This window comes from Penicillium waksmanii, assembly GCF_028829765.1.
Source record: "Penicillium waksmanii strain IBT 27052 chromosome Unknown utg000009l:1.0-4314994.0:1.0-4318279.0, whole genome shotgun sequence".
In the NCBI taxonomy this organism is placed as follows: domain Eukaryota; kingdom Fungi; phylum Ascomycota; class Eurotiomycetes; order Eurotiales; family Aspergillaceae; genus Penicillium; species Penicillium waksmanii.
Window position 1 is genome coordinate 2874504 of NW_026643255.1, and position 11849 is coordinate 2886352.

The 11849-nt window shown below is 50.6% G+C and overlaps 2 protein-coding genes across 2 annotated transcripts; both read right to left on the reverse strand.

Moving 5' to 3' along the window:
- Window positions 1-516: 516 nt before the first annotated feature.
- On the reverse strand, window positions 517-2159 carry N7481_011419 (C2H2-type zinc finger protein; the record flags this gene model as incomplete). The annotated part of the gene is made up of 2 exons (XM_057270638.1): window positions 517-1277; window positions 1397-2159. 2 exons carry the CDS (start codon window positions 2157-2159, stop codon window positions 517-519), a joined length of 1524 nt encoding a protein of 507 aa, XP_057117812.1.
- A 7286-nt stretch (window positions 2160-9445) lies between these two features.
- Window positions 9446-11280, reverse strand: N7481_011420 (amino acid permease; the record flags this gene model as incomplete). Its single annotated transcript, XM_057270639.1, has 3 exons — window positions 9446-10787; window positions 10854-10965; window positions 11019-11280. The coding sequence occupies 3 exons, from the start codon at window positions 11278-11280 to the stop codon at window positions 9446-9448; spliced, it is 1716 nt and encodes a 571-aa protein (XP_057117813.1).
- Between the last annotated feature and the right edge of the window lie 569 nt (window positions 11281-11849).

Below are 11849 nucleotides of genomic sequence, written 5' to 3' on the forward strand. Positions count from 1 at the left end.
AAGGAGAAAGAGAATAAAGAAAACAAGTTGTGGAAAGCGAAAGCCATCAAGGACGCGAGAGGTACATAATTGAAAAGGAAACCACAATGGGAATGATAAGACCGGATACAAAGAAACACCACTGCAGAGCTGTGTCGAGCAGAAGTTCGAATGGATCAGAGAGACGAGCGGAGGTCGCAAATTCTTGAGGACAGGTCTTTTCTGGCTGCGAGGCCGAAAAAAAAAACCAATGGACCGCCTAGAAAAAAACTTCACCAACGTAAAAACCGAAAATGACTTTTCAAAAGCTTTCAACTCATTGCCTGTGGGAGTTTCGTTGTAACCCCACAGATCAAAAGTCGAAAGACTTCTCGTTCTCTCTCTCCTCATCCGTTCTTTGTCCTATCGTCTTCCAATCCCTCCTTATTGCCATTTACTGCCGAGCTGGCAGGACGGTACCTAAGGGAAATCACCATCAGCATGATGTTCCCCGGCAATAATCGCCATCAGATTTTCCAATTTCAGTATCGCTTACCATCACCGCCCATAGTAGTAGAGGCCAGATACATTCCGTTCATACCGTTCTCGGGGCCGCCCGCGGTCGTAGCGGGGTAGAATTTGCGGTCGGAATCGACGGGGGCGTGAATCGACTCCTGGCCGGCGGCCATGGAGTGTGGGGAAAACGTGGTTCATGTAACCGTCGGCGGCGGGGGCACCGTGCTGAAACATCGAGGTCCAGTCAACACCTGGCTGACCAGAATGGGGACCGGGCATAGCCGGGTGTTTGTGGTCAGGGACGACCAGGGGCTTTACCTGTTCATGAGAACGATCAACACTCAGTTGTTGTCCATTGGGGTCGGCACCATGCTGCATGAGGTACGGATTCTGCTTGGGCGCAGCCATCCAGGAGGCTCGCGAGGCCTGACCGGCGAACGCGTCTTCATGAGGACGGTTCATGCCGTTGACAGGCGACATCGTGAATCCCAGATGCTGCTGATGGCCATGGGCCATGCCGTTGCCATTCACGGCCCCATCGCCGAATTGTCCACCCATCACACCATTGGAGACCGGGACGGTGTTACTAACCTCATCCTGAAGAGGCTTGGCGGGGTTAGCCGCCGCAGCCTGAGCAGCTTGCTGCTGGGACCGCTTCAGATGGGCTTGGGGGTGCGACAGGTGAGTCGCGCCCGTTGGGTTGCCCCGGCGGATCGAACATTTTTGGAAGTGGCGCTTCAAGATATCACTGCGAGAGAAGGTATCCTTGCAGAGAACACACATGTAGGGTCGGTCACCGGTGTCTATAAGAGAAAAGCGAATTCGACGCGTCATTAGCCAACAAATCCTTTTTGTAGAGTATGAAAACTAGAACACATTGGGTCCAATGTCTCCAGCAATCCGATATCAAAGAAAAACTCACGTCTCAGTAGATGGCGCTTCAGGTGCTTGGCGTGAAGGTAGGTCTTGTTACAGTGCGGGCAAGGGAATTTGCCATCCGCGTCCTTGGCTGGGATGGTAGTGCTCTTAGCAGCACCATTGACGCCGTTAGAGACCGGAGTTGCGCGGCCCGGGACGCTCGGCAGGATACCACGGCGGCCCTGGGAGCCCACGACCTGCGTGCGCGGCTGTTCCTTTCCGTAAGGGGAGCCGTTGGCGCCGTTGACTTCAGGGCTCATTCCCCAGGACTTGCCATCAGAGTAGCTGAAAGCACCGGAGGGCATGCCATTGAAATCGCGGCGGTCGCGCGGGGGCGCGGGCGCGATGGGCTGCGGGTAGCTCTGCGCGGTCGACGCGGGAGGCAGCACACTTGTGGGAGGAGGCGGGTAGGACTGAGAAGGGTGTGCCTGTGAGTGGTTAGGGTGGCTCAGGTACGATGGCGAATGGCTACCGACAGTCGTGTGCGGCATGATCGGGGCGGTTGACGCTCCGTACACGTCGTGGGTGGACGCGGGAAACCGCGACAGGTCCGGCCGGTAAGGCTGTCCCATGTACGGATGCGGCGCGGGCGACTGAGTGTGGTGCGGCTGGAGGGGAGGCAGGGTATGCGGCTGCGACACCGGATACTGAGGCTGCATCGAGTACTGCGGCATAGGCATACTCGAGATGGGAGTCGAGGAGAGCGGCGTGGAGCCCTGGGGCAGGCTGGTGGAGGGAGGCCGCGAAGGGTGCGATCGAGGATCCATGATGTGATGAGATCAAGGAGAGGAGAACACGCGTGTGAAAGTGTCGATTTGGGGGAGTTGCAGTACAATCACAGTTTCATCAAACTCGGTGATTCTTTTTTTCTTCACACTTCTGTTCACGAGGAGGCCGAAAAGTCAAGGAGCTCCTTGTTTTTGCCCACTTGAAATTTTTCCGAGGCTGGGCGGAGAGGGAAGGTCACGGGGCAATTGGAGGGAGAGACAGAGAGAGGTGATGATAAATTGACTTGACTTGCGATCTGACTCCACCAGGGATGAGTGTCAGAAGATGATGAAGGAAGAAAGGGAGAAATGCTTGAATCGGAGGAGATTCCCCACGGTCACCCACCAGAGTCGTGTGTGGAACTTATGGTGTTGTTCCGCACGTTGTTCACACCGTCGATAGGTTCTGTATCCACCAGAGAAGCGGGCGTGCAAGTGGGTCTCGCAGCACAACACCTAGTCAGATCTGCTTCGCGCGTCAAGGATTCGAGAAGAATGAAAAAGCAAAGCGCTTTTTTTAAGTGGTGCCTCGAAAGTAACAATTGGCAAATTGAGGGAAGGGGAGGTGAAGACGGGAAGATTGACAGAACCCAAAAGAATTTTTTTTTCACTTCTTTTCGAGTTTCGAAGGGAAGAGCGGTTGGAAAGGGTAGGAATTGGGGGGGGGGCGGCCAAAGTTCAGATTGTTAAGAAAAAAATTAAAAAATTAAAAATTAAAAAGAAAAAAAGGAATAAAACGAGTGACGGAAGACCGGGTGAGCGAAACGGACGATCGCTTCTCGGGGAGGCAAGAGGCGAGTAACCAAAAAAAAAAAAAGAGTAAAAAAAACCTTAGCCAAATAATGGGATTTCTGGAAATGGCGGTATTGCAATTACCAAATACCGTAATCAAGACCACTCGAACTGGCGGGACGCGGCCGTCTTCCGAGCCCGGAGGAATGACCGCGAACGTCGAGGAAGTTATAGGTAGTAGGGTATAGTTGGTGGTTACCTATGTATTTACATTAGAAAGAAGCAATTATATTACTACTATACTCCATCTAATTTTATACAATTGTACTCCATACTACTACTACGTCAAGTGAGGTATAAGTATAGTATATCGGAGTTCTAGTAGTAGTATTCTATATTTACTCGGATTAGGGGATCAAACCCCATAAACCGAGGACATGGTTGCGTTCAGGACTCCTAAATTGCCAGTCCTAGTCTGAGAGCCAATTCAAATACCAGCATTCGGCATCGGTCTTCCTATCTCCCGGTCGCGGACAGTCTTACCATCACCTAGTAGCGATCGGCCAGTTCACCCTTATGCAGCGCTACCTGGCCTGTATCGAACGGGGCCTTATCGATTGAGTCAAGCATCCTTGGTATACTCGTAGTGAATACAAGGGAGTGGGGGGGGTAGGGGCTACTTCTATCCCAAGATGTTTTTATAAAGTACTAAAATAGGCAGCCATAGATCCTATCCATGTACATACGAAGTATACTATATCGCATGTCGTTGGAGTCGGGGTGGCCCCTGGGTGGTTTGGGCTCCGCAGTGGCTTGACAGCCCCGCTAAACAGATCACACATCTCCTGCAGCATCTTCCTGCAGCCACTGGGCACAAGGTGGGATATGTACTCATCGAAAGGTCGAGACGGGTTCTTTCTCTCGCACTGATCTCTGATCTCCCTGTCAGCACGTCATACCGGAAAGCTCTAGATGAGGAGAACCACAGGTAAACGGTAAGACCTCATCGTGCAGCTCCCGGTCTCTTCCCCTCTTCAAGAACTGAGGACTGAAGGACTGAGAATCGAGTATCAATAATCAAGAACGGCCGGGAAATTCACCTCCTCGGTACGAAGCTGCTTCTGTAACGGCCATGCATTGTTGCCCTACTCTGTACTCCGTAATTCGTACTTTGTACATACTTGAGCGGATGCGCCGTAGCCGCCTCCTTTCCACTTTTCCCCCTAAACAGCCCCTCTGACCCCTCCGATCCCGATCTTCCACGACACCCATGTCAAGTAGATAACATACGGAGTACGGGGCTGAGAATTGGGGAAGGGACGGAAGTAATTCCATCCTAAACGGGAATTGAAAGGAGGGGTAGAGAAAGGTTAGAACCACAGATAACTATGATCATTGGGTGTGACCACGCAGTGGCTGGGACTTAGAAGCATCTCGACTCGGCCTTTCTTAGTCAGGTTTCAACATGAGTCGAAGGATGTCTCGGCCGATCCTGTGGTTTTTATTTAGTTTCTGTTTTTGGGGTGGTCTCTAGGTTTAAGAATGTTCCGTCTAGCCGGGGTAAATGAATATATGAATAAATGGTTCATTCTTCAAGGTTATGTTGATATGGATATCGATGGAGTCGATTGTCGCCATATGCTCCATCGATCTCAGGTACGGTCGGCAATCATCCTGGCCCCTCCCTCTCTGTCCCCACCAGCAGAATTTCGCAAGAGCTTCTCCCGCTTCGATTGTGGACCTCGGATGCTTCGACCAGGGTTCTGCAGAATTCATTGATCGGATCGGACCACGCCCTCGTGACTTGTACATTTGGTAAAAATCAAACGACTACTGTATGTATCTGATTATTTATCTTGGCATGGCCACCGAACAAGCCATTTTTACCTAATTACCCAGACTAAGATGGGAGGAAACGGCAGACCCTGGGTAAGACGGAGTCCTCCGTAAATGAGTTAATTAGCCTCTGGTTAATTTACTGGGATCCTATCCTTGCGACCGTGATACCCGCGGGTTTTATGATTCGCACTGTGATGCTGCTTCAAGTTGGGGCCATGACGATGACGATGCCAACCCTCGCCTAACCTTCTTCTTTCATCCTTTCCTGGTATTCCCTCTCCGATCAATATTTCCCCTTTTTTGGCATTTGCCGTGGTGACACATTTTCAATTCTTTGAATGTTGAATGTTGAATACCAGGTGGCTGAACAACTACATACAGTAACTCTGTACAGATACTCCGTACACCGTGAGTACGGACAGGATCGAGGTCTTTTCAATTGGGCAGGTCATTTGATTCAGAATGGCCCACAGGCAGCAGAGATGCCCGTTCGGCATCGCGGCCGGGAATTGATGATCCACCGAGAGGTCGACATGTTGGAGGAGGGGCACTCCCGAAGAGCGGGTTCCACGAGGGGGAGAAAAAAGAGGCTAGCATAGTAAACTACGGTGAGGCCAGGGGCCGAGGACAAAAAATGTGCAGAACTCTCCCTGAGATCCCCCCCCCCCCTCTCTCCAATCCACTTGGATCGGCGGTAATTTTCTTTCCTTTTCGCGCGCAAAGCTTGGTTCCTGGCCCCTCTCCCCTTAAACATATCCATATCCCTGTACGGAGTAGTTTAGTCCCCGCCAGTAGGGCTATCCAGTGTGCATCCGACTCCAGTAAATTAATCAAGTTAGTAGTAGTGTATACGGAATAGTTCTCCGTAGGAATCCAATAATTCAGATAGCTCTGGGCCACACGAGAAGAATGTGAGATCGCGTCGATCCGCCCTACATGATACCCCTCCCCAGCCTCTTACTGTTGTTGGTCTCCATCTACTTTTACTCTATACGGATACTAACTAGCGCACTAGGGTTTTCAAGCTCAATCTCGGCCGAACTGGCAACACCTCACGGGGACAAACGGCGGTGTCGCTTGAGATACGTAGTTCGGTAGAACTAAGCAAACTATTACTGATGAGTTACTACTCTATTTGGTTTTCCTTGGCCTTCAATACTCGTACCTAGCTCTTCCGATGGGGGCCACTAGCCACTCTCGCCAGTCTAGCCAACCCGGAGGCGCATACGGAGTAGCTCATCCGACAACTCACTCCTAAACACAAACGACCTGCTCGATGGAGACAGCCTCGCGCCGGCACAGGCCGGAAAGGACCTGAGCCAAGTTCGGATCGCCAAGTTTCAGGATGCACCGCAGCCAATCATGGCCCCACACAGCCCCCCAACGGACAAGTGAATCAAGAGCAACGCGTGCGCCACCCACCTCATAGGCTCTCAATGCCTTTAGTCGAGACCCAGGCTGGCGCGGTTGTCCTCAAGGTCCTCGGATGTGTTCCGATTCTCTGACATGCAGCGCTCTGTGCATCCGATATACTACGAGTACCGTACGTCGGAGCAAAAGTAAGAAAAAAAATCCCGAAAGAACCTTGGAAAAAAGTATATTATGGGAATCAATTGATAGTCTGAGTGACTATTTAATTTAAGACTTCGTGGATCCATAGGGTAATATGTATTTACGGAGTATCCGTTGAATGTTCTCCATCAATCTGACAGCGGTGGACTCCATCCCCCATCCCCATCTCTCCATGTGTTGTTGTGGAGCGGTCGGGGAGGAGCGCGCACCGCGTCCTCCGTAACATACTACATAAAGGTAACCAACCCCTCGGAGCTACATAGTAGTATATCCAACATGACCTGAATATTGACTGAATACTAATTGATCATGATGCGAATTAGTATCTGCAGAGTAGAGGGTGTACTTTGTGATACAGAAGACAAACTAAATACTTTACACATCCGTATGCGTACACCCTACGAAGCATAGTACGTATCATCGTCATCTCATCAGAAGTAGTACACCCGACTAGGAAATTTCTGCCCAGAACCATAGCCGCCGTACCGTGGACTTGGGAATCATCCAAAGGCAAAATAAGGAGAGAAAGACAAGAAGAACCAAAACTCTTTTCCCCCTGGCTCTGGCCGCGTCATGGGGTTTCGGATAGGCGTCCAATACAGATGCTTATAGGCGATGTGATGGCGTTCTATTAATGTGAGAGCCCATGTGATTCAAAATCCTTGAAGCCATTTTCAGAATCACAGCCATGGCTAATGCCATTGCCATTCAAACGCCGTGTTGTACATCGCCTCTCACAAATTACTATGACTAACCATGGCTGGCCCCGATCAACCGTGGGCGCCGTGACCGGTTGCAGAAGTGTGGAATGCAACCAAAAAAGCCATGGCTGCCTGAAACGCGCATGCCGACCACGGAAGAGAAGAAGGTCTGGGATGATTGGATGCACATCGGCAGCCCGACGCATGAAATCGTTACTGGAATTACCCCAATACCCGCTCCGTACAGAAATGAACTGAAAATGAACTGATCCTCCCAAAAAAGAATCGCGTTCCTTGCAAAAAGGCAAAACGGACCCACCATAGAGCCGAGTCCACGGCTTCTTCCCGAATTTCGCCCTCCTTTTTACGGTTCTCGGTACCGTGGAAAAAAAAGTTGTCATTCCCTATGTCATACGAGTACCCTTGGTACATACGCCGTTGATTTAAGAATTTGTGGTTCATTTGATTTGATGTTGCCCCATACCCCGTAACATAGTTCAGGGGATCGCTTAGGTTGTAATTTTGCAAAATCTCTTCAACAGGGAATGTCTACATTACAGGGAGTGGACGTGTCCAGGCCAAGAACAGAAAGTCAGGAACCAGCGTCAGTGGCGAAGTCGATGTTCCCAGGAACCGATGCATCATCCTCGGCAGAACCAGTTGCAGCCACCCCTGACAGTGTCGATCGGGAATGAATCTGCGCCGACGGACGGAAGCGGGCGAAGCGTAGTGTTAAGGGGGAGTGGAAAAAGGATCCCGGAGAAAGGGAGAGAGCGCGCAAGAGAAAAGAGAGAGAAAGAGAAAGAAAGGGTTGGGGCCGACATTCCCCATGCGGTTCTGCGCCCGAGACCTGTATCGTCCCTCATCTAGGCAGTGTACACGAACAAATCCTTCTTTCTGGGATTATTACACGGCACTTTTGGGGGTTTGACTTTGGTAGTTTCTAAAGCCGGCCCGGTGTGTTGGGAATTCCCTCGTTTTGGGGTATTAAATTTGGCCAATTTGGAGAGAGAGAGAGATATGGAGGGCAGGGCGTTGTGGCCAGCAAGCCTCCTTGAGCCGTGCACGATGTGAGACGCAGACACGAGACACGTTTAATTTGAACTTAGAAATCAGAGGCGGGAAATCATCGCATCTTTCGTGTTTACATCGTACTTTTCGCGTAGATATGTAGTTCACCTCCAGGTGGATCCTCATTTTGCACGCCTCGTGTCAGGGGGGGGGAGAGATCTGATGTGGGAAGGGTGGATGCCCCCTCATCTGGAGTCAGATTAAGCATATCTGTGTGTCCCATCGAACTTATTTCTCCGTTGCATCCATGTCCAGTGCCCACCGCACCGCCGGTGGGGACCTTCCAGGGGTGGATCTATTTGCAGGATTCCTCCGGGGATCCCAGCGCAATGTACAGGTACGGGTGGAGGAGGGTGTCGAGGAAGGTCGGCATTTTGATAAGGTGGACGAGGGTGCATATTTTGCCTTGGGGGAGAGTCTAATTGTCTCTATGAGTATCTCTCTGTACCTGGGAGCTTTTGACGGTCGACAAATAATATTATTTTGGGAGATGCTGTCCGCATTACGGTAGTAGCAAGGTACCTGGTACATACAAGGTCAGTTACTAGTGATCAACCACTTTGGACTCGCGCAGGGGAGATCGAGAGAAACTGTCTTTTGTAGGCGAGATCTTTGGTGAGGTATTGATGAGTAGTAGTCTATGAAATGATGATAGGTATAGATCAATTCTTATGTCGATTTTCTTCGTCAAAGTTGTATTGATAGTATGCCTCTATCTACCTACTCTATATATATCCACAGGCAGTTACTACTACCATTTGGCCGTTTACTACTATACAACCGCCCGGGCGACTCGGAGCATGCGATTGCATGAATGAGAAGCGATTACAATTACAACAATCCACTAGTATCTTAATTAACTACAAATTACACCATCAACGAACTTAAATTACCTTTGTGATCTGTCAAATCCACCATCTTTTCTCTCCACTTTGCTAAAGTACAAGGTTAAGCACCTGGGGCTGTGGAGCGTGGAGCAAGCCCACAACTCCATCGCGGGGAGCCACATCCCACCACAACCCAAAAATGTGCTTAGATGGGTCGCTGGGTCCCAGACCGTAGAAAAGTGGCCCATTTCAAAAAAAAGTGCGATTACCCCAGATAATCCAAGACAATATTATGGGCTGTGTACTAGTAGTTGAGCGTTCGTTCGACCCCAATGCCCCCCGGTGCTTGTCACCCCAAGACTCTAGATATTATCATAAACCAATACGGATGGTAGTAACAATCATTGAACAGACAGATAGAATATTATACTCCGGCGAGGGAATTATTGCGTATAAAGAACCAGTACACATGGTAGAGTGTCTCTGCAAGTATAGGACACCCAGACTAGACTGAAATTCTACACCAAGACGCAGTAGGCCATTATTATAACACACCATCAACCGACTTGCCTGGAACGACCGTCTCATCCGGTTCATGATTATCAGGCTCAATACCCTCGCTGACTTCAGGCTCCTGCTCAATATGGTGAATGGCATGCTCGACATTTACCACAGGACCGATGAACCAGCGACGAGCATCAACCACCCACCAGATGATCACTGCTAGCATTGGACCCCCATAAACCAGGCAAGTCCAGTTCATCAGATCGAGCGCCAAGTCCGCATTTGTCGCACTCGGCAAACACAAGATCGGAACCATGAGAACGACAAAGGAAACGCCCACTCCACCAATATACGGACCGTACGGACCCAGATTCCAGGGACCCTTTCGAAAGCGATTTCCAACGAAGAACACTCGGATGAAGATCGGGATAGCGAAGGCAACAAATTGAGCAATAGCACCAATGGAGAATAATGCACCGATAGCCACGCTTCCGGCCAGAATGAGCAGGCACATGAGGATGCCCAGGACTGCGTTCAGAATCACCGCGTTGACTGGGGTGTGCGTGTGGGGGTTGACCTTCTTCCAGATATTCGAGAAGGGGAAACAGTCATCGCGTGCATAGGCATATGTCACCCGTGACGCGGCAACCATACAACCCTGGCCCATAGAGAAACCGCAAATAATGGTCAAGCCCAGGATGCCGAGGGCTGCTTTCTGCGGCATCACCTGCAGTAGGTACGAGGCCCAGGGTTGGCCCAGATCCGAATCGATGACGGCTTCGATGTCAAGTACTGTATATGCGACGACAAGTTGCAAGAACCAGCCCATCAGCCCACCGACACCGGATGTAAGGACGATAGCGCGTGGAGAGGCAACGCTGGCGTTCGAACACTCCTCGCTCAGGTGGAACGGGGAGTCGTAGCCGGACATGGTCCAAATGACCCCGACGAAAGTCATCAGAACGGCGACGCCATCTGGAAAGTCTGTCTGGTTCGTGATGTCGCCCCAGACTTTTTTGGAGGGTGTGAATTTCGGGCTGTTGCTTGTTCCGGCTGGGATGGCGATGAGGACGGCTATGAGTGCGAGGAAATTGAAAGTTGAGCCCCAGGAGTTGAATTGGGCAACTCGTTTGGTTGGCATACTGCTGATGCCTGCGTGGATGATCATTATGAAAGTTGTAAGGAGGAAGGTTTGCCAGTCTGTTGGGACGTAGTCTGGGTTGGTGATGGAGACTGCGGCGAGAATCATCGCGGACAGCGCGTAGTCGACTGATGGTGCTGCTGTGATCTGTCCGATCCAGTTGGACCATCCAGTAATCCATGCAGCTAGAGGTCCATACCCGGGAGGTGCGAGAACCGCTGCTGCATAGTAGAGACCGCCACTAGATTGAGATATACTGCATTAGCTCGAAGTCTTCCAAGACAATAGCAGATGGATGTTATCTTACCTTGTTGGCATAGCTGAGCAAAGCTCTGCCATTGACATCGCAATGCATTGGATGAATATCATGGCGATGATCCATCCCCACACCATGCCGGCTGTTCCTGCATATCCCATTCCTTGGACCGAGTCAGCAATGGCTCTCAGTGAGATAATGGGGTGCATTAGATACCATAGTAGAGGGTACTTGCAAACGAAGGCAGGAGACCTAAAACGGCAAAACTGACACAAAACGTCGTCCACAGGGAGAATTCGCGCTTGAATTCCTGCTTGTAGCCAAGGGCCATAATCACGCGCTCATCGGCATCCATCTCGTGGTCCGTATATGGCACATCGCCATCCGGCAACACGGACGTAACCTGTGCATGATTGGTATCATTATAGACCGGGTGAGCCTTGGAGGTGCCCGAAGAGGACTTTTTGATATCTATCATTCTGGTCTAACACCCATTCGCGGATATAGAGGGAGCTAGGGGGGGGGGGTTGACTATCGGAAGAAGCGAAAACTGATATCGAAAGCCGTAACGTTTAGGCGTCACGGTGTTATAATCGGTGTGTATTGCCGTGAGTAGAGACTCGCTCTATTATGCACGAGTAGAGTCTGAACGACTGCGAGGGAGATTCGTTGGTCTTAAATGAGCCGCGGTCGAACCTACAAATCTAGGGGGCAGGGGTCGGCTATGGTTATCTATGCAGGCTTGCCCCCGCGCCCATGACGATTCGTTGGCGCCATCGCTAACATTCAGATAGACCCAAGCTCAACAAGCATTGGTTCTATCAGATGTAGTGGGCCTGCCGATTGCCGCTAGAAGAACGCCAGAGGAGGGGAGCTCTAAGAGGCGGGCTGTCCCAGGCCTACATGGAAGAAGTGATACGCTTTTCTCCGCAATAAATGCTTGATAACGGAATTTAATGAGCACGAGAGTTCCCGATACTAGCCTATGGACAATGTTATTTGTATGATCAGCTGCTCTCATTCGATGGTTCAATTAGGACGCTTGGG